Here is a 24311-nt window from a genome sequence, read left to right on the forward strand (position 1 = left end):
CACAGCGCTTACCAGAGCACATACCCTCCCCAGTGTCTATCACCCAGTCACCCCATCCCTCCCACCCCACCCCCACTCCAGCAACCCTCAGTTTGTTTCCTGCGATTAAGAATTCCTCATATCAGTGAGGTCGTATGATACATGCCTTTTAAAGGCCGATTTTGTATATCACTAAAGCCCACAGGTTTGCTAACGCACATGCTGCTTTTCATGTAGTCACTGTTTCTGAGCTCTCCTTATTGGCTAGTTCTAGAAGACTAGCTTTCTATGACCTAGTCACACTCTTTGTTAATAGCCCCAAAAGCCATTCTCTGGGAGATTTTGAAGGCTGACTTACACACTGCAGATCTTCAAAGATTATGCATAGTGATTAATTAAACAGATACTTTTTGAGTGTCTATTAAATTATAGGCACTGTTTTAGACTCTGTACCTGTAACAGTGAACAAAACAGATAAAAATCCTGTGATAACTTATTATCTGGTTGCAATGTGGTTGAGGTAGCAGGAGTTTGGAGGAGATAAAGCACGAATGAAATAAGTGAAATATATACTACATGAGAAGGTGTTAAGTAGAAGCAGGGTCACAGTTCTAAACAGGATGATCAGGGAAGTCCTCACTGAGAAAGTGACGTTTACATAAAGACCTCAGTGAGCTTTGTGCCTTCTGGGTGCTGAACATTTCAGACAGATGTTGCAGCAAGAGCAAAGACCCTAAGGTGGGAGCATGCCTGACTTGTTTGAGGAACAGTGAAGTGGCCAGTAAAACTGTCAAAGAGGGAGCAAGGCAGAGTGTAGTAGAGAATGAGGCCAGAGAAATAATGGGGGAACCAGATACAGTGGAGGCTACCTTGTAGGCCATTGTGATGACCTTGGTGTTTATTCTGATGATGATGGAGAGACTCTGGAAGATTTTGAGAATAGGATATGAATTGACTTACTTTTTAGCAGGAGCACTCTGCCTCTTGGGAGAGATGGACAGAAGTAGCAGGCAAGGGCATAGTGGGGAGATCAGATAGGAAGGAGTGGTCATAATCCAGGCAAGAGATGAAGGTAGCTTTGAGTAGAGTGGTAGCTATAGAGGGAGTAAAGATTTTGTCCTAAGCAGTTGGAAAGGTAAAGTTGCTACCAATAACAATCGGAAACATTGAGAATATGGCTTTAGTCATTTTGAGTTTGAGCTGCCTTTTCAATGTATAAGTAGAATTGAAGGATGTACCTGGATTTAGAAGACTGGGGTTTTCGGAAGAGATTGAGGCTAAGGATATAAATTAGGTATTACTAGCACATAGATCATATATAAAACATTGAGATTGGACGAGATCATTAAAGGTAGTGAGTATAGGCCTCAAAAAGAAGAGGTCCAAAGACCGAGCCCTGGAGAACCTAACATTAAGAGTTGGGACTAAGTGGAGAACCCAGACTGATAAGGAGTGGCCAGAGAGGTAGGAGGAAAGGCAGGAGTGAAGCAAAGTGCTTCAGGGATGTGGGAATGATCTATTGTGTCAGATGTTACCCTTAGATAGATAGATAGGCCGGTAAGATGGGCACTGACAGTGACCACTAGGTTTAGTATCCGTAGGTCATTGTTGACTAGTACTGGATTCCTTCAAAGCCAAGCAACAGAGGCTTTTGCTTGAGCCCTGCTCTGGCCCTCCTTAAGTCGTACCCCTTCCCAGAGTGGAAGAGTTCAAAGGGCCAAGGACATGTGCCCACTTGGAGCCCACCTCACTCCTTTTACACATGGTTATCTGGGACTCCAGAACTCCCAGCCCAGATGTCCGCAGTCAGGCTTTGCAGATCTGTCTTCTGGCTCCATCCTCCTGAGCACCTTGCGCCACAGCTGTGCATATGCGTGAGCCTGAGCTGGGGGGCACAGCTAGTGGAGTTGGGGCCCGTGGGCCATGTGGGTGCAGCCTGGAGGAGGGACTGGGATGTTAACCACATGTGCAGGTGAGGCTTGTTGAGCTTGAGACAAGGGACCAAACTACGGACGGGAACGGAAGGGCACCAGGCCCGGGCCCGGCTCTTCTATGCTGCCACCTTCCATCAAGAAAACTCAAGGAATACAGAACTTTAAATTAAAACCTGGCCTTCAGTGTCATTGCAAACATTCATTTGACAAGGTCAGATGATAGATATTTTATTTAACACTGTATTAGCATGATTTACAACTTTTCACGATTTAGCTGTATAGTTTTTGGGTCTCTTGCCCTGAGCTCTGCAAGGGCCTCTGAGAGCTTGTTGTTGAGCTTGACAGTAACTTCATGGCATGTGAGGACAAAAGCCTCATTGGTCTGGGTTAAACAGAGAATTGGAGGAAAAGAATTGGCGATACTGGATAAAATGTTTTCAAGAATTATTTGTAAAGGGCATGAAAGAAATGGAAAGCTAGCTGGGTTCTTCTGTTTGTCTTGTTTCATTTTCTTTTCTTCCAAGGTGGGAAAAATAACAGCCAGGATGTTTGTACCCTAAAGAAAAGGATTATATTAGCTTGCTAGGCTGCCATAACAAAATACCACAGAGTGGTAACTTCAGAAACAGAAATTTATTTTCTCACAGTTCTGGAGACTAGAAGTCCAAGGTCAGTGTGTTGGCAGGTTTTCCTGAGGCCTCTCTCCTTGCCTTGCTGATGGTTGCTTTCTCCCTATGGCTTCACATGGTCTTTTCTCTTTTCATGTGCCTCCCTGTTGTCTCTCTCTCTGTATCTCCTCTTCATAAAAGAACACAGGTCAGATTTGATTAGGGCCCACCCTCATGGCCTCATTTAACTTAATTACCTTTTTAAAGTCCTTCTTTGCAAATGCAGTCACCTTCTCAAATAATGGAAATTAGGGTTCCAACATAGGAATTTTGGATAGACAACAATTCAGTTTGTAAGAGGGATCTCAAATACTATAGAACATGCATTTGTGCAACCCATCCGACTTACAAAATGTCTGTCGCTTTTTTAAAAAGTTGAGTATAGTGTTTGCTAAAGCAGTTCATTTCTATTCTCATGGAAATAATGGAGCTTAGTATGGAATACTTACTAATTGGCAATAAGTTTAGTGATATACAGGTTACTAAGTGCTATGGACTGAATTATGCCTCCTCCCAATTCATATGTTGAACCCTCATGTATTTGGAGTAAGGAAGTAATTAAGGTGAAGCGAAGTCATAAAGGGCAGGACCCTGACTGATGTTTAAGAAGAGTCATTGGAGAGCTGCTAGTTCTCCCTCTCCCCATCATGTGAGGACACAGAGAGAAGGTAGCTGTCTAGGAAGAGAGTGAGTTCTCACCAGAAACTGCCCATGCTGACCTTGATCTTGTACTTCCAGCCTCTACAACTGTGAGAAAGTGTCTGTTGATTAAGCCGTCAGTCTATGGAATTTCCTTAGAATTTAATTTTTGATTGGATTGCATTTGAAATGTACTGGTATCAAAACAGCGGCAAGTTGGAAAGAGGTTTGCTCTAAAAATTCATTATCTTAAAATTTTTTTTAAAGATTTTATTTATTTATCTGAGAGAGAGAATGGGAGGCAGAGAGCATGAGAGGGGGAGGATCAGAGGGAGAAGCAGACTCCCTGCTGAGCAGGGAGCCCGATGTGGGACTCGATCCTGGGACTCCAGGATCATGACCTGAGCCAAAGGCAGTTGCTTAACCAACTGAGCCACCCAGGTGCCCCATTATCTTAAAAATTTTGATAGCTTGCCACCAAAGTATTTTATATCCTATGAATTCTAGATGTTCATAATCTAGCAATGAAAATGAATAGCCACTAAGTATATGGGTTAGGGGAGAAAAATGCCTCATCTGGAGATAAGATTTTTAAAACTTATTTTTATGGCAAATTTAAAATGCATCCTAAAGTAGAGATAACAGTGTAATAAACTCACATGTATCCAACCTCAACAATTAAGACATCTTGTTTCATCTGTATCCCTAATCTCCCCTAACCAGCACGCCACTGGTACTGTTCTCCCTATCACCTGCATTATTTTGAAAAGTAAATCCCAAATGTCAAATCATTTCGGTCATAAATATTTCAGTCTGTACCTACAAAAGGCCTTCCCTTTTTAGTGTAACTATATTGAAATAGAAACAATTTCTTAATGTAATCAGTACTCGTCAACAGACATATTTCTGAGTTTGCCTCATAATTTTTTATGCTTTGCACAAACTAGGTTTAAAACAAGATCAGTACCTTGCAGCTGGTTGAGATGCCCTATGTTTTATCTCATTCCTACTCTTTTGTGCTTACTTTGCAATTGATTCATTGAGGGAATCGGGAAATTTCTGGAGTTTGCTGATTTCATATCCCCTGATGTATAGTTTAACATGTGCCCCTATCCCTTACATTTCTTGTAAGTTTGCATTAGAATCTGTGGTAAATCAGATTCAGGTTTGATTTTTGGGGGGGCTGTTGAGTGATATGTTCTCACATCAGGAGGCATGCATTATCTGGTTTTCTTTCTTTTTATGATGTTACAGCAGCCATTGATGCTTGATTCCTTGCTTTATTTTTTTCATTTTCAGAAGGTCCTCCAAAGATAACCAATAAAGTATTTATTTGTTGGTTGGTTTTCTTTTAAAATAATTGTCGGGCGCCTGGGTGGCTCAGTTGGTTAAGCGACTGCCTTCGGCTCAGGTCATGATCCTGGAGTCCCGGGATCGAGTCCCGCATCGGGCTCCCTGCTCGGCAGGGAGTCTGCTTCTCCCTCTGACCCTCCTCCCTCTCATGCTCTCTGTCTCTCATTCTCTCTCTCTCAAATAAATAAATAAAATCTTTAAAATAATTGTCTACTTGTATAACCATGTTTGATATGTTTTAATTCATTGTGTTATTATGCTATTGGTAATAAAATTGTCCCATCTTTCATAAGTGGAAGTGCCTCAAATTTGGCTCCCAAGTCCCTTTGACATGGTCTTTCTGGGATGATATGATGTGTCAGACTCATCTTGCATATTTCTTTCCTTCGACCTCAGTTGGCTATTTTTTCATGGTAGAGTGGGAAAAAAGACATAACGACATAAAGCATTCTGTGTCTGGGGGTGATGGTTATTTTAATGCCAAGCCATTTAAAAAGTTTTTTGAAAACATTTTTTTTATAGAAAAATACAAAAAGTAAGTTCTGTGTATTTGTTATTTTTGTATATTCATTATCACCAACCAAATAATATTGTCTCAGAATTTCTTTTTATTAATCAAAATCTCATTATCAGAAGGCTAGAACACCTTGCCAAAGCAGTCAAACATTCCTTCATCAAATTATTGTTGCATTGTACACAGTACTGCATGTGAATTTCTGAGCTAATTTGAAAATAGATTTATCTTTTAGTGCACAGTGATACCCAAGGAATGCCAAACATCTTTTGTTCATTCAGGCTTTTCTCTTTAATTACATTCTTGTACATCCTTCCTCCCCACACCCTATAGTTTACACTTCCTTTCCAGTAGAAAATTAAGTCAGGTACGTTATCATGCTTTTTGTCAACATAATTCAACCTAGAAATAGTACCCAAGTTGTAGATAGAGATGTGAGTTATGTATCAAACCCTGCTATTTACACTTCCATTCTCTTCCCTTCCCATTATTAAGTTATAAAGAAACAGTATCATAATAGCCTCTTGGCTAAATCATAGAGAGTTATGATTCTCTTGATAAGCTGTAGAACATTATTAAGTTCTGCTGTCTGGGTTGAGTGTGTCTATTGGAAAGCTATCAAAGTTGGTCAGATTGCTCTTGATTGTCTTAATTGCTTCTTGTTTATGTTTGAAACTATGTAGTTAGATTGATCTTGGCTTATTTTCCTCTCTTTATTAACTTTCAGGTTTATTTTTACTGCTACAAAGTCCCCCGTACCCCCTTAAGTGTTGAATAATGTATGTGATTGGCAAGTGGAAGTGATTCGATAGTTTCCCTTTCCAAGCTAATAACACAGCCTTCGAGTTATTATCTGTGCCATACCTTAAATATTATTTGGGAACATCACTGACACATTAGATAAATGACACTCCAAAGTCCAGGCATGTCCAAGAACCCTGTATTATTTTGCATTAGTGAAACTTTACTACATTGGAATGATTTTATAATAAATGGAGTTAGAAGCAGTTTCTCCTTTTCTTGTCTTTGTAAACCCCCTGTGGTAGGCAGAATTCCAAGATGTCCCTCAGGATAACTTGCCTCCTGTTGACTCCCATGATTAGATTTTGGTGTAGCGTAGTTGACTTTAAGGAAGGGAGTTTTCTTCCCTGACCCTGACCTAACAGGTAAGTCCTTTATTAGGAACTGTTTCTGGAGTAATGATGGAATCTTTTACTTTTAAAAATAAACCTCTGTATTGTTACATGTCCTGAAATTCACTTATTGTTAAGTGTACAATTTAATGAGTTTTAGTGTATAGAGTTATGTGATCATCACTGTACTCCAATTTTGGAACTTTGCCATCAACTCAAAAATTTCCCTTATGTCCATTTGCAAATTGATGGTCTCTTACATTCTTGTGAAAAATTCAGTTAGAACTTGGTGAACTACCCTTTATTATTAAATTTAATTTGATGTATTTATTCAGATTTTTGCAGCTCTTTTAACTAAAAAATAATCCCTTAGTTCCCTTTGTGTTTCATTTATATTATTGGATTTTGGCACAGATTAGCTTTGCATATTTCTCTTAATGCTCTGAATCAAATTTTGTTAAAAAATTTTAAAAGTTCACACTATTTGATTATGATTTTGACAGTACCATCATAGAATGTTTAGTACTATAATTTAGAAATGTGTTATTTTCACATTTTATAATAATCATTTTATATTATCACATTACATATTATTAAATTATCACATTAGGTTTTGCTCTTTATCTCTTTTTACTCTTAGATTTGTAAGAAGTATGCCTCTTTTAATTCTGTGGGTTTCATTCCCATTTATACTCTAGTTTATTGATTGTGTCCAGTACTTTTTCAATTCATTATGTACCTTTCATTTTTTAAAAGATTTATTTTATTTGAGAGAGAGTGAGAGAGAGCAAGAGGGAGCGAGTGCACAAAAGGGGGTGGGGGTGACACAAGGAGAGAATCCTCAAGCAGATTCCATACCGAGCGTGGAGCCTGATGCAGAGCTTAGTCCCAAGACCCTGAGATCATAACCTGAGCCAAAATTGAGAGTCGGCCACTTAACCGACTAAGCCACCCAGGCGCCGTACTTTTCATTTTTAAAATTTCCTTTCTCTAATTTTCCCTGCCATTGCTTTTTTGTCTTCTTTTTGATCTCTGTAACTAGCTTATTTCTATTATTTTCCACTTTTTAGAAAGTTTAGAAAGTTAACCTCCAGCACAGAATTTACAGCATCCTATAAATTTTTTTTTACATATTTATAGTTTTTATTTTCTTTTAAAATGATGTGTTTGTGATTTTGTCTCACTCAACTGTAATTGTGGAGGGAATTTTTTTTAAGATTTTATTTACTGGACGGGCAGAGAGAGGGAGAGAGAGAGCACGCACAAGCAGGGGGAGAGGGAGAGGGAGAAGCAGGCTCCCCACTGAGCAAGGAGCCCGATGCAGGGCTCAATCCCAGCACCCTGGGATTATGACCTGAGCTGAAGGCAGATGCTTAACCAACTGAGTCACCCAGCTGCCCCATCTGGAGAGAATTTTTTAAAATAGGTTTTAAAAAAAGATTTAAAAAAATCTCTAGGTGAGATTGTCATTAATTTTTATCATAGAGGAGACTGCTAATGTGATTTCTACATTTTGGAATTGATTTTGATGTTCTTTGTGGTCTGGTCCATCTGCAGCTGGTACTGATGTCCTGTGGGTGCACTGAAAGACTTGGTGTCTCAGAATTACCAAATTCACTACGTACTACTTATGTCAGACTGAGCGTTTTAACATTTGTGTCCTTTCCTATGACTCTGTGTTCTTGCTCCCTGATTAGTAGAATGCTAAAGACTCCCCATCTCCATTTTCTTGATTACTTAAGATATTTCTTTACTTTATACATTGGCACATGAAAGTTTAATCTTTTGGTGTAGATCAGTGGTTTGCATTGGGTGTGCTTTGGGGAGCTTTAAAACTTGGGGAGTTTTAAAACTTAGGAGTTCTCACTAACAAATAATTGGATATTTATTTATTTAGTTTACCTAACATACTAGATGTCCTTGGCTTTTTTAAAAAATAGGGCTTGATTTATATATATTATTAGTACAACCAACATACTTAGTCATATGCTTTTGCTTTCCTGCTATTTCCCTCATTTCTGAATATTCTCAGTAGAGAATATTGATAATGATTTTAATCCTTTTCTATTTGACAGTGATTAGAAGACATTATTTTTAATATCTAAATTTTACTAATGGTTAACTCTATGGTTATCGGATCCTTACTTAAAACACTTTCTGTAGCTACTTGAAGACAATAAGAAAATAGTTTTTGATTCTGTGATCCCAGAGAAATTTTGCACAAATTTCTTGTCCTGCCCTTGTTTCCAGAATTTAATGTTTAACTTTAGGCACAACTTGTTATTGTACCTTTAAAAGTACAGTATATTAACAACTTCTTAAGAAAATGTTTTTTTTCTGAACTTTATAATTTTGTTTATAGAAGTTATTTCCTGTCAGCTTATTTTGGTGTGTCAGCTTTTTCATTAAGTTCTTTAGTTTGGTTCTGTTCCTCTCATCTTGAATACCTTTTAAAAGCCAAGGAATATGATAGTACAAATGTATTGCAGCCACTGTGGAGAACAGTATGAAGGTTCTTCATGAAATTAAAATTAAAAATAGAAATTCCAGGGGCGCCTGGGTGGCTCAGATGGTTAAGCGTCTGCCTTCGGCTCGGGTCATGATCTCAGGGTCCTGGGATCGAGTCCCGCATTGGGCTCCCTGCTCCTTGGGAGCCTGCTTCTCCCTCTGCCTCTCTCTCTCTGTCTCTAATGAATAAATAAATAAAATCTTTAAAAAAAAAATAGAAATTCCATATGATCCAGTAATTCCGCTACTGGGTATTTACCCAAAGGAAATAAAAACTAATTTGAAAAGATATATGCACCCGTATGTTTATTGCACATCAGCTACAGTAGCCAAAATAAGGAAGCAACCCACACGTCTATTGATAGATGAATGGATAAAGAAGATGCGATACACACACACACACACACACACACACACACTCACACACTGGATTATTATATAGCCATGTAAAAGGATGAGGTCTTGTCATTTGTGACAACATGGATGGACCTAGAAGGTATTATGCTAAGGGAAATAAGTCAGACTAAGAAAGACAAATACCATATTATTTCACTCATACGTGGAATCTAAATAACAAAAGAAATGAATAAACAAAGAAAAAGCAGAATCAGACCTTTAAATACAGAAAACAAACCAGTGTTTGCAGAGGAAGGTGGGATGAGGGGATGGGCAAAATGAGAGAAGGGGAGTGGAAGATACAGACTTCCAGTTGTTTAGAATGAATAAGTCACAGGAATAAAAGATCCAACAAAGAGAATATAGTCAATGGTGTTATAATAGTGTTGTGTGTTGACAGATTAGGTACCTACCTTTGTGGGGAGCATAGAGTAACATATAGAAATGTTGAATTGCTATGCTGTACGCCTGAAACTAATAAAACATTGTGTGTCAACTATATTCAAATAAAAAAAATGTAAAAATCGTACAAATACCACCCAATGTATGGGGAAGATTCCAACAAATAGGGAAGGTTTCATTTTGAAAAAACAAAGCAACATTTTTACAAGATTAAATACTTGCTGTTTTGATGTTAGGAATGTTACAAAATTTCATTGAGAAAAAGAAAAGCCTGTGCTTATTGACATATTTTTAAAACCTTGTGTGGAGTCCATTCAGATCCCTGCAGAAAGCTCAGCAGTCTGAGATAGGATTTATGCTGCTTTGAGGAACCAAAACGGTGGTAGGAGATTACTTTTGGATGCTTTTCTGCATTGCAGTGCATAATTCACATTTATTCCTCTTGAGTTTCAGACATAGGTGTCTTCTCCATATACTTTATCCTTCTGTGAATTTCGTTTGAAGAATTAATGACACCTACTGAGCATCTAGCATCTTGAGCTCTCCATACTGAAGCTGAAAAGAGTAGCATAGCCTGGCTCACAAATCTTGGCAGGGGTATACAGAACTGCTCCACCTTCGCTGGGTCCAGGGTGATGGGATTTCGTTACATGTTCATTAGCAGCGATAAAACCATGGATCGTTATTTTCCTAATTAGCCATTAATAACAGTTAACTCTAACAAGATCACAGCTTCAGAGTTTTTGAATATATTGTTGACAGTGAAATCTAATGGAAAACAAGCCAGCTTCTTATGTTTTATAAAAATTGTTAATCTTACTGATAGGATTACTACCACTCATGCCAGATACTAGCTTCCTTTTATTTCATCTGTTTTGTTCTAAATTCGGATGCCTAAATTATATAATATTCTGAGGGGAATAAACTTCTGGAAATAAGAGTGAATTACAGTAATTTTTAAATAAACAAGGTATTTTAAAGTATCTAAAAGGTGATAGTAAGAAATCTCGTTGCATCTGTTTTAGCAAAAGCTTTCTTACAACAGCCGCCATGGATGCTAGGACAAATCAATGCAGGCAGATCGATTTTCTTTAGGTCTTTAAATGTTTAAGCCAGCACCTGGCCTTTGTAATGTCTCTTGGTTGTAGGTAATAGCTGGGAATTTCAGGTGAAGGATTACAACTTCTAAGTTAGCTGTGCTACCCCAAATGATCCATTGGATATGGCTAAAAATGCCAGTTTTAAATGTATTCATGGGATTAGGAATGAATACTTCTTTGCCTGAAATCTTGTGGTTTAGCTTTAGTACTTACTGTAGTCAATCCATTTCTTTGAAATATTGAGCTGTCTGACAGCTTAAAATCCTAAGTTTCCTTTAAACTTGAGCCTGGCTTTGGAGGAGAAAAGGGTGGTGTGCGGGTGGATTTTATGTAAGGCTCTCCAAAGAGAATTCACTGAAGTGCTTTTGCCGGCAGGGCACAGGGAAGGCCAGGAAGCTGTTTCGTCTCAGTCCTTCTTGGGTTTTGCCCTTAGCCTAGATCAACATTTAGCCAGATGATATACATCAGAGCCACTGAAGTCTCTTGTCAGGCCTGTTGAAGTCATCACTTTCCTTCCCTGAAGAAACATGGAAGAGACCCAAATGCAATGTCCAGATTTTGGGAAGCCAGGTGGATGGATATAAGGAGAAATCTTTATGCTCTTATACTGTTAATTCCCTGCTGGGTGTTTATTTCTCATCTAGCTTTGAGGGGCTGAGTTTTTATAAACATCTCTTGATCAAATATCACCTTATAAGATTTCTTTCTTTGTGAATGAAATCACGTACCACAAATATATTAAAAACATATTCTATTGAGAATTACTAATATACTGCAGACTTGTTATTTCCACGTGAAATGCTGACATCTAGACGGGTTCGAAGAAGTAAAATGAGAGCAGTAAGCAGTACAGACATGGATTGAGTCCTAGACCTCTTGCCTAATTCTGAGCACATCATTTGCTCTATTTGTTTCGTCATTCACACATCGGAGGTAACTTTATCTGCATTTACTTAACTCAGATATCCAGGAAGATAAAAATTATGACATGGCCTACAAAATTGTCCACTCCATGTATAGGTTTTATTATAGGTCAGATTTATTTAACAGTAAGCCTTTTCAAACTTGAAAATGTATCATAATTATCGAAGGCCTTTAATGAAGAATGATATATTACCTAAACTTTGAAGGCATATCAAGAAAGCAAGCAAGCAAGCAAACAAGCTAGCTAGCTCTTCAAAGAATATAGTGGATCATATCTGAGCTTTCAAAACAGTTTTGACCTGGAAAGCACAGAGAAGGTGAGGGTGAACTTTACGGGTTGAGGAAATCTAGGGTGAATAGACAGATGCAGGACAGAAATGGACATGACATGTTCAGGAAATTGAGAGAAAGTGATTTTCATTTTAGATTAAATTCCCCTTTATTATAAGTATAAAAACGAAAACTTGAGGAGAATGACAATATTCTGAACTTTTATTCCATAGTAATAAGAAAAGGCTCATATAGCTTGCATCTGAATTAACTTAGAATTAGCAGATTTAGCAGTAATTTAGAAGGAAACTAAGCACTTACGGGCCCAGGAGGATACAAACTAAAATGAGTATCATTTTTCTGGGTTCCATTAGAGAAGACTTCTGGAGAAAGGGATTTTTAGAAGAAAGTGATAAAAGTGGATTTGTAGAAAGGCTGAAAGCAAAAAAAAAAGAATGCTCTGTATAGTAGGGATTTGGGGCAGCTTATTAGATGGTGTGACCCAAAGTGGGATCTGAACTGCAGTTTTTAAAAGAGGCGCATTAGACAGGGAATGCGGATTCAGATTCATTCTCCATTTGTCTTGGTTCACATTCCCCTTTGGCCCCGGAGCCACATGAAAACCTGCAGGCAAAAATTTTGCTACCTATTACTTGTTCTTCTCTCTGAAATTCCCTCCTGCCCAGAAGCATGGGGCTTGTGTTTTGTTTGAGACTTACCATGTCTGATCCATGTACCCCTCTGTAATGTTTCTTCCTATTTCCTCCCAGAAGGAAATCTCTGTTTCAGATAAGACTCCTTCTGATCATTTCCTAGCATGTTGCTTTCCTGCCTTTGCTTTCTGCCTCTCTCCCATCAAGAGTATCTTCCCCTCTCCTCTCAGCCATATGAGCTCAATCTGCTTTTAAAATCCAAGGCTTCAGAGATTACTTTTCTTCCTAATGTCACTGGCTACTTTTTGGTGTTCCATTTATCGTGTATTTCCTTATGTTGTTATATTTGCCTGTCTTGCAGTCTTTCTCTTGCTTGATTGAGAACGTTATAAAAGGGCTATGAGTTGTAACCTGCATCAGATTGCTTGGGGTCTCTCCAAAGGTGGCCTGTGTTGATGATGACAATGTCGGCTAATGGTCCATATGTGTGTGTCTCCTAGTCCCATATAGACTACTGGTTTGAAATTCTGTGTGTTTATTCATTTTAATGGGAAATCAGAGGTGGGTAAATGTGTAGAACTCTCTGAACATGAAAATCAGAGATGGGTGAATGTGTAAAATTTTCTGAACATGAAAATCAGAGCTGGGTAAATGTGTAGAAACTGCTAAAATGTAAGCTTCATAAGAACAGAGACTTTTTTTTTTTTTGGTTTAGCATCATATTTCCAGCTCTTACTACCTGGTCCAGATGTGGCACTTAATACATACTTGTTGAATGAATTGTGGCTTAATTACTTAAGCTGTAGGTCTTAATCTGGGTACTCTTAAATATCTGTCAAGAGACCTCCAGAATGTTGTCTCAGAAATCAGGATCAATGTCTTCCCAATGGTGAAAGAGTAACACACAGCATCTCATCGTTTTCTCCTAGGAGAAGAAAACATTGTTGTTGTTTTTTTTTAGTCCTGTTTTGTTGTATTCTTTCTTCAGAGGAGGACAGAGGAAAGGTGGGTAACCATAGTTGGTGTAATCTGACTTTAGCTAATTCAGTGTTTTTGGTCTTTTTATTGACAAAAACTCCCTGTGGAACAGAGGACAAATCTGAGGGACAATTACTTTCCAAGATTCATGGACCTTTGTTAGATTTTTGTCAAGTGTTGTTTTTTTTTTTTTTTTAAGGCTTGCTCACTCTTATTTACACTGACATTTTATGGTAAATGTTTTGCTTATCCTTCTCCATGTTTCTTCCTATGGCCACCTGCCTGGCACGACTCAGAAGCTGAGAAGAATGTTAAAATGCAGGACCTTAAGTTGTTCACTTTTGACAAGACTGGAAGAACACGGGGGCAAAGAGCAGTTGTGTGAGGAGACCACTGACTTTTTTCTTTTTCCTTTTTTCTTTGCCTTTAGCTCAAGCCAGGCCAGAACAGCTGCAGGGACAGTGACAGTGACAGTGGAGAATCCAAGGGCTTCCACAGGAGCAGCTCTCGGGAAAGGCTCAGCGATGTAAGTTTAAAAAAAAATTGGACAGCCTGGTGATGGGTATTAAAGAGGGCAAGTTCTGCATGGAGCAGTGGGTTTTATATGCAAACAATGAATCATGGAACACTACATCAAAAACTAATGATGTATTGTATGGTGATTAACATAACATAATAAAAAAAAAAGAAATCAGACAAAACCACCAGACCACACATCGCTTGGGTCAGGTCTCACTTTCCCAACACTCCTATCCCGTCCCATCACTTGGTCTATGCAAGCATTACAGTTCCCTCTCTCTCAGTACACATGTTTGAGCCTGGCCTGGTGGCTTCATTCTGTTTTCTAGTGTGACCCAAAATGTGGTTTAACACATAAAAAGTGGGTGGGAGTACGTGTCACCTTAGAAACGAAAGATTACAAAGGGAAGGGATAATACTTTTATTATCAGTGTGGCAAATGAGAAAAGTAGTCCGACAGTTCTACCACTGGAAGATGACATCATTTAACTTTGGGCTTTTTGTAATTTCTTCGCCTGTGAGATTGGTAACAATCCCCTTCTGCCATTTTATTTCTGTTGGAAGGGATGAGTGACCAGCCACTTACGTGGCAGGAGAAGGAGTTTTATTTCCTGACTGATTTCCAAAGGAAAATTCCTTGTGATAATGTACTATACCTCTTGAGGGGTCTGTCAGCCCCCAGACTTGCCCCTGACGACTCTCCAGCCTCCTATCTGCCAACAGGGCAGATTCTCCTTTGCCGCTCCCGGGAGCCATCTGATCCTCTGGGCTCTCTTGTTTTCTAACCTAACATGATACGGAACAGGATTCTTGACCCTGAAGCAACACTGGGAAACTTTCTTATAAAATGATGAAGTAGGGAGACATTTTTATTAGTGATACCAGTAAAGGAACATTAACAGATTAACTGATACAGTACTCTCAAGAAAGAGACAGAAATTCAGAGTCTCTGAGTTTCAAGAAGAATAAGCAGAGCTAGGGCATAGAATAAGGAGCAAAAACCTTCGCCCCTTGTTTCCCTCCTTTTTTAATACTCTAAAGCAGTTGTCTTCATCCTGGGATACAAGATGATTCGGTGTGTTGCAGGAAAAAAATACTAGAACTTATTATTTTTTGTCTAAAAACAAATGAAACTTTGCTAATACTTAATTTAACAAGCTGGGAGTAGTTCAAGTATATAATTTATAAACACCTCTATTTTCGGAGTGTGCTCAAAGCTTTTTTTAACTGAGGGGTGTTCATAAGCATAAAAGGTTGGAGCCCACTGCAGGACATTGAGTCATTCCATGTAATCTCCCATACATTTCTATATCATCCAAGGTGGACAGTCCCAAGACATACCTCTCAGGAAAGTCTGAGATATTTAGAATGAGACTTGATGTGTGGAACATTGAATTCTTAAAAGAATTAAGTGGAATACACAAAATATAATTATTTTTATAATACTCTTAATATTAGATAATTGCCTCCTCTTCTTCTAATAAGGTTTAATATCAATTATACAAATAAAGAATATAACAGTCTTGCTGTGTGGGTATGTCTGTGTATAAGAATATTTCTTCGTGTGTTTATATGTTTCATTAACTTTGTGATAGAACTATAAATTATAATAATAAAGCAGTATTTCTTACCTAAGTTGTTAAAAATATTTAATGCTTAAGTAGCTCCTCTGAGCTTTTGTTTTTAATACGAGATCTCACTCACCCTGGAAATTATTCCAGGATTAGTTAATCATAATTTCATCACAGAGTGGAGAAATGAAAGCCATGTTAAGTCAGGGGACAAGAGTACAGTATTGTATAGTCATTGAGATCTTTTGACTGGTTGCCCTGAATTCACTTTCCATGAGATCAAAAGAAATTGGCAAGATATTCTGTTCATGGATACAAAGACTTAATATTGAGATTCTACCCAAAGCAATGTACAGATTCAGGGCAATTCCTCTGAAAATTCCAACATCCTTTTTTGCAAAAACGAAAAACAAAACAAAACAAAAAACAGATACTCAGATTTCTGTGGAATGGCATGCAATCCCTGGTAGTCAAAACAATCTTGGAAAAGAAGAACAATGTTGGGAAACTCACACTTACCAGTTTGAAAACTTAAGCAAAGCGATAGTAATCAAAACAGTATGATACTGGCATCAGAATAGATCTACAGACCATTGGAATAGTATTGAGAGTCCAAAAATGAATCCATACATCTATAGCCAACGGATTTTTGATATGAGTGTTAAGTCCATGCAGTTGGGAAAGAATTCTGTCTTCAACAGATGGTGCTGGGACAACTGATTTCCTTATGCAAAAGAGTGAAGTTGGACCCCTGCACCACATCATGTACACAAATTAACTCACAATAAATCGATGGCCTGAGTACAAGAACTAAAATCGTGAAACTCTTAGAAGCAAACGTGGGTCAGTTTCCTGATTTTGAATTTGGCAGTGGATTCTCAGATATGGCCGCCAAAGCATTATCAACAACAGAAAATGATAGGAAAATTGGACATCATCCAAACTAAAAGCATTTGTGTATCTCAGAGGGCATTATCAAAAAGTGAAAAAAAATCCCTACAGAATGGGAGAAAATATTCGCAAATCATAGAACCGGTAAGTGTTTTTAATATTCAAAAATGGGCAAAGGACTTGAATAGACATTTGCAAAAAAGATATACAAATGGCCAGTAAGCACATGAAAGAGTCTCCTCATCATGGTCATTAGGGAAATGCAAATCAAAACCATAATGAGATATCCCTTTACATCTACTAGGATGGTTATGATAAAAAAAAAAAAAGTGGGGGAGGAATAAGTGTTGGCAGGGATATAGAGAAATTAGAACCCTTGTACATGATGGTGAGAATGGAAAATGGTGCGGCACTGTGGAAAACAGCTTGGCAGGTTCTCAAAAAACTAAATATGTAGTTATCATATGTCCCACCAATTCCACTTTTAGGTATATACCCAATCAAATTGAAAATAGTTAGATATCTCTATGCCAATTTTTATTGCAGCATTATTTACACTAACCGAAAGGTAGAAACAACCCATGTCCATCAATAGATGAACGGATAAACAAAAAGTGGCATATATGGACAACGGAACATTATTTAGTCATAAAAACGGGATAAGTTCTCATTCATGCTACAACATAGATGAACCTTGAAAACATTATACTAAGTGAGAGAAGCTAGTCATAAAAAGACAAATATTGTATGGTTCCACTTATATAAAGGAGTATAGAATATGCAAATTCCTAGAGACAGAAAGTAGAATAGGAGTTCCCAGGGACCAGTCATGGGAGTGGGGGAATGTGAGGTGTTGGGAGTTATTAATTAATCGTTTGAAAGTTTCTGTTTAGGGTGATGAAATAGTTTTGGAAAATTAATCCACAATGTTAAGAATATAATTAATGCCACTTAAAAATGACTAAAATGTCAAAAAAAAAATATATATGTATATATATATATATTTAACCACAGTAGAATAATGTAAAAAAAATTGGGGCTGTAACAATTCTGCCAGTCTATGTCAAGACAGTCTATGTAATACTTTGAGTTCATGTTGTGTATTATTGAAATTCATACCCTTTGCAACAACAGTATCAAAATATGAAAGGAGAAATGAAAGGAGGGGAAAAAAAAAAAAAAAAAGGAAAAGAAAAAAGAGAAGTTGGCATTTAGTGAGATGTTCCAGAACCTCTAGCCACTTATTTCCTTTGCATGAGCAGTTCTGAGGTTGCAAATTCTTACCTCAGGCCTATTGCAATCCAAAATTTGCTGAGATGAAAGCCTTTGACAAATCAAGCCACAAAATAATTTTTTTTGGATACCAGGGCAACACCTACCCACACAGTATTTTAAAAAATAAAGATGCCCCTACTTTTTCTTTAAAGGGAATTAGTAACTAATTACCTTAATGACTATCAGAGAATGAGGAGCTGGAGTGAAGGACTGCTGCTGGTTTTGTTCTGTGTGGTTTTACCATGTCACTCCTTACCATGCCTGTGCTTTCATTACTTTCTTGAACCTATGGGAAATAGTTATTATTAACTGTTCTAAGGCCCTCAGTCTACTAATCATGTCATCTGTATCCTTTCCATGTCTGTTTCTGTTGGTTGGTTTTTCTCCTCATTGTGGGTTTGTTATGTCCTGTCTGTCTCCTTTGCATGCTTGACAATTTTGGGGGGATGACGAACATTTTAAGTTTTTCTTTATTGGGTGCTGGATGGTTTTGGTTTCTAAAAATTTTCTTGAGCTTTATTCTGGGATGTAATTATGTCATTTGGAAATAGTTTGATTTTTTCTGAGGTTTGCTTTTATGCTTTCTTGGGTGGAACCAGAACAGCCTTTAGGCTAAAGCTCATTTTTTCCCCAGTACTGAATACTCTGCCCAATTCCTGACACATTACATGATGTTTTCCAAACCTTGCCAGCCGGTGGCAATACCAACTATTTTCTGCCTTGTGTGAGCTCTGTGGATTGTTCTACCTGCTCCTCTCCGGTGGGTGTTCCCCTTGCTTGGGGTACTTTTGACACATGTGCCTAGGTGGATTCTGGTGAAGACCAGAGGGGGCCTTTTGCAGCTTTCATGATTCTGTCCCCTTCATGTGTGGAGCTCTCTTCTCTCCCATCTTCTGCTTCGCAAATTCCAGCTGCCTTGGCTTTCTCCAGTTATCAGGTCTGTCTTCTCAACTCAGGGGTACTTCTGGGCTCCATCTTGGCCATCTCCCCACCCCCGCCTAGTCACCCTACTGTGGCATGAAAACTCTGCCAGTAAGCTGGGGCAGTTTTCAGGGTCATTCATCTCATTGGCTTCCCTTGTTTCTGAGATCACTGTCTTGCAGTGCCGATTGCCTGGTTTCTAAAATCCCTTTTCTTACACCTCTGTCTGGCTTTTTTGTGGTTGCTTAAGGTGGGAGAATGTATTTGGTCCCTGTTAGTCCATCATGCCCATTCCTGGTTTTGCAGCTGAGATAAAAATTCCCCTAAGTCTTCCACTCACTTTTGTTACTTTTAGAAGCTTTGGCAATTGAGACTTACTCCCAAGTTGCAGCTAATGAAGATATTATATTTTTCCAGCTTAGTTATTTTGAATTGGACAGGCAAAAAGAGTAAGAAAAAAGAATTCCAGCGTAGCTGGAGGATTTGACTCATGGGTAAAGCTTCAAAACCAAATGTGCTTGGCTTTTCTAAATTACGTATTCCCAAACTGTATTGCCAGAAGGGAATAATTGTCTACAAGGACTCTCAGATTGTCCACATCAAGGAGACATAGTAACTCGTTTAGATTAGTCACTAAGGAAAAAGTTAAGGGAAATAATTGAGTATATAAATATTCATGATGGGTTATTCAAGGGGGACAGTATTGCTTCTGACTTACACAGAATTTCATAACTGAGGAAGTTGTTAGAATTTAGGAGCTAAACGTACTTATAAATTTAGTAAATAAAATTGTCAAGTTATGAACTGATCCTGGGCATCCATTGTAAACACACCAAGTTTAAGCAGTTTAGTTATTTATTATCTGCGTGACCTTGAGCAAAGAACTTGATCTTTCCAAGTCTTGGTTTCTTTTTCCGTAAAATGGGGATAATTTTACCTACCTTGTAGGCACATCCACGGTGCTCAAAAATTTTTATCCTTTCTTTTGCCTCAGATTTAGAACTTCTCTTAGGAGCCTCTCTGCCCTTGTAAATTTGAATTCTTTTCAAGTGTCAATTTGACAAGCCCTCCTTATCTCGATCATGACAAATGTGACTCTTCCTCTCAGATAAAATCCTCGTCATCCATCACTTGTCTCCTCAACTCTTTTTCTCAAAACTGAACCGTCCATCCCTCTTACTTCCCTGTCCTGGTATTGGAGCCCGGAGCTGGTATCGTCAGGGTCAAGCTCCGTTCCTTCCTCTGTCTCACTTATCCTGTCTATTTAGTTGCTCTCCTTTATCTACTGGCGGTATTTGTGAAGAGATTTTTGGGTACAGTTACATTCTCCTTGACACTGCTGGTACGTTAGATGCCTCAGCACGTGTTCTATGGAGGATTCCTGTGGCCTCTCATGATGTCATCTGCCCCTTCTCTGTTTCCTTTGCCCTGTGCTCTACAGTGCTTCCAGAGTTGTTTTTCCAAGAATCCGAGCTCGCAATTAAACTTTCTTGTTTAAGATATTTTGGACAGAGTCCACACTCCTGAGGATTGTCTGCAGAGCCCTCCACAAGGAGGTCTGAAGCTTCCCCTCCGTCGTCCTTCCCTCCCTCTACTTGCCCATTGTTGTACCTTGTGCTTAGTTCCTCTGATCCACCATTTTTTTCTTAAATAGTATGCACTTTCAAATCTTCCTACCTTTGTTTTTTCTTTTGTAATCCTTTTTCTTTTCTTTTCTTTTCTCTTTTCCTTCTGCTAGCCCCAATGTCACTTTCTCTAGTAAATTCTTTCCACCATCCTGTGGAAGTAAACTTCTTTAATGCTTTATTGAAATGAGTATATGGATATGGCTCATTTCTCTGTGAACAGTTTTTTGGGCCAGGTTTTTGGTTATGAGAAGGGAGAAAAATACAATACTTTTTAAGGGCTTAAGACCTTGAAGGAACTGAAACATTTCAGAAAATCATGAAAAGGGACTAAGTTCTAGTAAGTGTTGTGCTAAACAGTTCTCTCATCTGATCTGAAGCCATGTACACCATTTAACATCATAGTTGAGGCACTTTTTTTGCATCTTTTTGAGATACCCTGAAACTCCCCAGGTTTGTGGGTCTCACCATGCCGTCGTCATTCATTCATTCATGCAAGCGTGTGTCTTAACCTCCTTTCTTCCCACCCTCCCCCCAAGCCTTTAAGGAGATTTTACTCCATGTCAGCTTGACTTGCTGCTATTAAAGAAGAAACAGACCCGGGCCACACCATCCATGAGTTTCCCTGTAGTTAAGAAGAAACTCTGATCTAAGCCAGTTCTGTAAAGTACTCTTGATGTTCCGTTTCTTCTCTTCTCTCTCTTTTTAAAATTTGTGTTAGATTTTCCTTTTCTCTGACAGTGTGTTCCTGCCCTTTTCTATTCTAGAACCATACATTTACGTGTTTTCCTGGATGTGTCAGCAGTTTGATTGTCCAGAAATATTTACCAGATACCTTAAATGTGTCAGGTACAGTTTTGTGCACGTGAGGTTGACTGGTAAACAAGATGAAGTCTCCATCTTCTTGAGGCTTCCATTCTATTGGGGGGAGGCAAACAGACCTGTGAGCAAACAGTAAAACTATTTCTGAGAGAATACATTTTATGAGGTAAACAAAACAGTGATGAGGGGTGGAAGGGTACGTGTTGCTGCTTGAACCAGAGTGATTGGACAAGGCCTTTCTGTAGGTGATGTTTGAATCGAAGCCTGAATAAAGAAAAGGAGGTAGCCCTGTGAAGATCTGTGGGAAGAGCACCCTGGATATCAGGAGCAACAATCTCAAGAGCCTGAGTCAGGAGCAAGCATGACATGTTTGAGGGAAAGAAAACAGGCCAGTGTGGCTAGAATGTAGTGACTGAGTGCAGGAACTGATCACATGATACCTTCTAGTGCATGGGAAGGAGGCGAGGCGTGGCATTAGTCTCCTGGGCTGCTGTAATTGAGGGCTACAAACTGGTAGCTTAAAATAATGGAAATTTATTACCTCCTAGGTTTTGAGGCTAAAATTCCAGCATTAACGGTGTCAGCAGGGCCATGAACCCTCTGAAAGCTCTAGGAAGGATCCTTCCATTTCTCACCTAGCTTCTGGGGGCATCTGGCATTCCTTGGCTTATAATTACATCACTCCAATATCTGCCTCTGTTTTCACCTGGCCTTCTGCTCAATGTGTCGCTTTGTGTTGTCCTCTCTTCTTCTTGAAGTATAGTAGTCATTGGATTTAGGAACCACCTTAGTCTAGTATGACCTCAACTTAATCACATCTGCAAAGACCCTTTTTCCAAAGAAGGTCATCGTAGTGCTGGCTTCTGCAGCACGTATCCCAAATAAGGTTGTCATATCAGTCAGGGTGCTGAAGAGAAACAGAACCAATAGTGTGTATAATCGTATATAATTAGGGAGGCTGATAAGTCTCAAGATCTGTAGTTAGCAAGCTGGAAACCCAGGAGAGCCAGTGGTTAGTTCCAGTCTGAGTCCAAAGGCCTGATCACCAAGAGAACTGATGGTATAATTCCAGTCCATAGGCTCTATGGCTTGAGACCCCAAGAATCCACATTTCAGTTGAAGTCTGAAAGCAGGGAAAAAAACCATCCTCCCACCTCATGTGCAGTCAGACAGAAGAATTCTCTCTCACTCTGAGGATGTTCATTCTTTTGTCCTGTTTTTGTTCTGTTTGGATGAAGCTCACCTACATTAGGGAGGCCAGTATGCTTTACTAGGTGTGTCAATTTAAACGTTCAACTCATACAAAAACACCCTCACAGTAATGCCCAGAATAATGTTTGACCAAATATTTAGGTAACCAGGGGCCTAGTCAAGTTGGCATATAAAATTAACTCTTACAGTCATATTCTGAGGTTCCACATGGATATGAATTTTGGGGGGGGGACATTATTACACTACTCAACCCACTATATGTTCTTTTTAAAGCCACTGTAAGATGTTAAAAAGAATGTTGTTATAATTTTTATTTTAAAATGTTTATTTGCCCTTTATATGAAACAACAGATAAAGGTAAGGCCAAGAATGCAGTGAGGGAAAGAAGCCAGAAGGGACTGAGTATAGATGAGAACCGGTGACCACGTGAAGTGGGTTGGAACAGAGGGTTGAAAATTGAAGTAGGAAGGGTCTATTTCCATACCTGATGCTTTCGTCATGCTGTTGCCCCCCCTTTTTAAATCATATCTCCTACTTACTAAACACCAAAAACAATCACTAACAAGAATGATGACAAACAAAAAAGAAAAGGAAATCCTTTCCCTAAATATCACCTACGCTAGCCTTCATGTTCCGTAAAATTTTCCACTATTTTCTTGTATGGAATTATAAAAATTCTCAGTTGAAAAGCTAATTTTATTATATATTTGTTTATTTCTTATCTGTGGAATTTTTTGAAGTATAATTAATGTACAGTGTTATATTGGTTTCTGATGCGCCCCATATTGATTTGATGATTCTGTACATCATGCAGTCCTCACCACAATAGTCTCACCATCTGTCACCATATAGCATTATTACAGTATTACTGACTCTATTCCCTATGCTGTACTTTTCACCTCCATGACTTACTTATTTAATAACTAGAAGTTTGTACCTCTTCATCCCCTTTATCTGTTCTGCCCCCACCCGCCTTTCCTCTGACAACCACCAGTTTCTTCTCTGTATTTAAGAGTCTGTTTTCTTGTTTGTTTGCTCATTTGTTTTGTTTTGTTTTTTTTAGATTCCACATAATTGAAATCATATGGTATTTGTCTTTCTCGGACTTACTTCATTTAGCATAATATCTTCTAGGCTTATCCATGTTGTCACAAATGGCGAGATCTCATTCTTTTTTATGGCAGAATAATACTCCATTGAAAATACACCACATTTTCTTTATCCATTCATCTTGTGGATGGACTTGGGTTGCTCCCATATCTTGGCTATTATAAATAATGCTGCAATAAAAACAGCGGTGTAGGTATCTTTTCAAATTAGTGTTTTCATTTTCTTTGGGTAAATACAGTAGTGGAATAGATCATGCGGTACTTCTGTTTTTAATTGTTGGCCTGTTTTTACTTGAATCCCCCTAGTAGTAATTCCCATTCAAATATATTTTGTGTCTTCACTAACTATTAGTAATCCTATCTCCAAGGCACATTTCCTATGATTAAGATTTCAATTTTTTTTAATTGTCATTATTTTTTAAAATGCTACAGAAAATCCATGAATGAGCTTGCTTTGTGACCTTTACTAGAAATGTACTTGGCCATGTGATTCTTGGCATGATCCTCTGCTTTTTACTCCCAAGAGAGAAAAGCCTAACAGGAAGGTGGGTAGGCAAGGATGTCAAACACAATTGGTGTTGTCGAAGAATTTTTTAATATTCTATTAAATTAGCCCTGGGGTCAGAGCATATATCCTCCTCTTGGGGGTGGAGTACACATCCATCCCATGCTCAGAGAGCTGTAATAATAGCCATGGCCTCTCTGTGTAGATGTCTAATGAATGGAGCACATCTATTTTAGATGAATAATCAATTTTGAAATCCCTTGTTGTAGGTAAGCTGTTAAAACAGAAATGTTAACTTCACGAGTTTAATGAGTAGCTTCAATGATAGCTTAGTGACAGCGATGGAAAGAAAGTCAGGTAGGGAGCAGTGAGGAACAGTAGAATGAGGGTTTAATGAATATCCACTTGCA

General features: G+C 38.5%; 1 protein-coding gene across 6 annotated transcripts in view; it reads left to right on the top strand.

The window, feature by feature from the left end:
• The window catches only part of AUTS2 (activator of transcription and developmental regulator AUTS2), a 1062127-nt gene that overhangs the window by 449342 nt on the left and 588474 nt on the right, over nucleotides 1-24311 (top strand). For all 6 annotated transcript variants that reach the window (XM_081819609.1, XM_081819612.1, XM_081819611.1 and 3 more), the window contains one exon: nucleotides 13882-13977. In XM_081819609.1, the coding sequence (XP_081675735.1) occupies nucleotides 13882-13977 (96 nt within the window). The remainder of the gene's footprint in view (nucleotides 1-13881; nucleotides 13978-24311) is intronic.

Source organism: Leptonychotes weddellii, chromosome 5 (assembly GCF_054177405.1).
Source record: "Leptonychotes weddellii isolate Sample4059 chromosome 5, ASM5417740v2, whole genome shotgun sequence".
Lineage (NCBI taxonomy): Eukaryota > Metazoa > Chordata > Mammalia > Carnivora > Phocidae > Leptonychotes > Leptonychotes weddellii.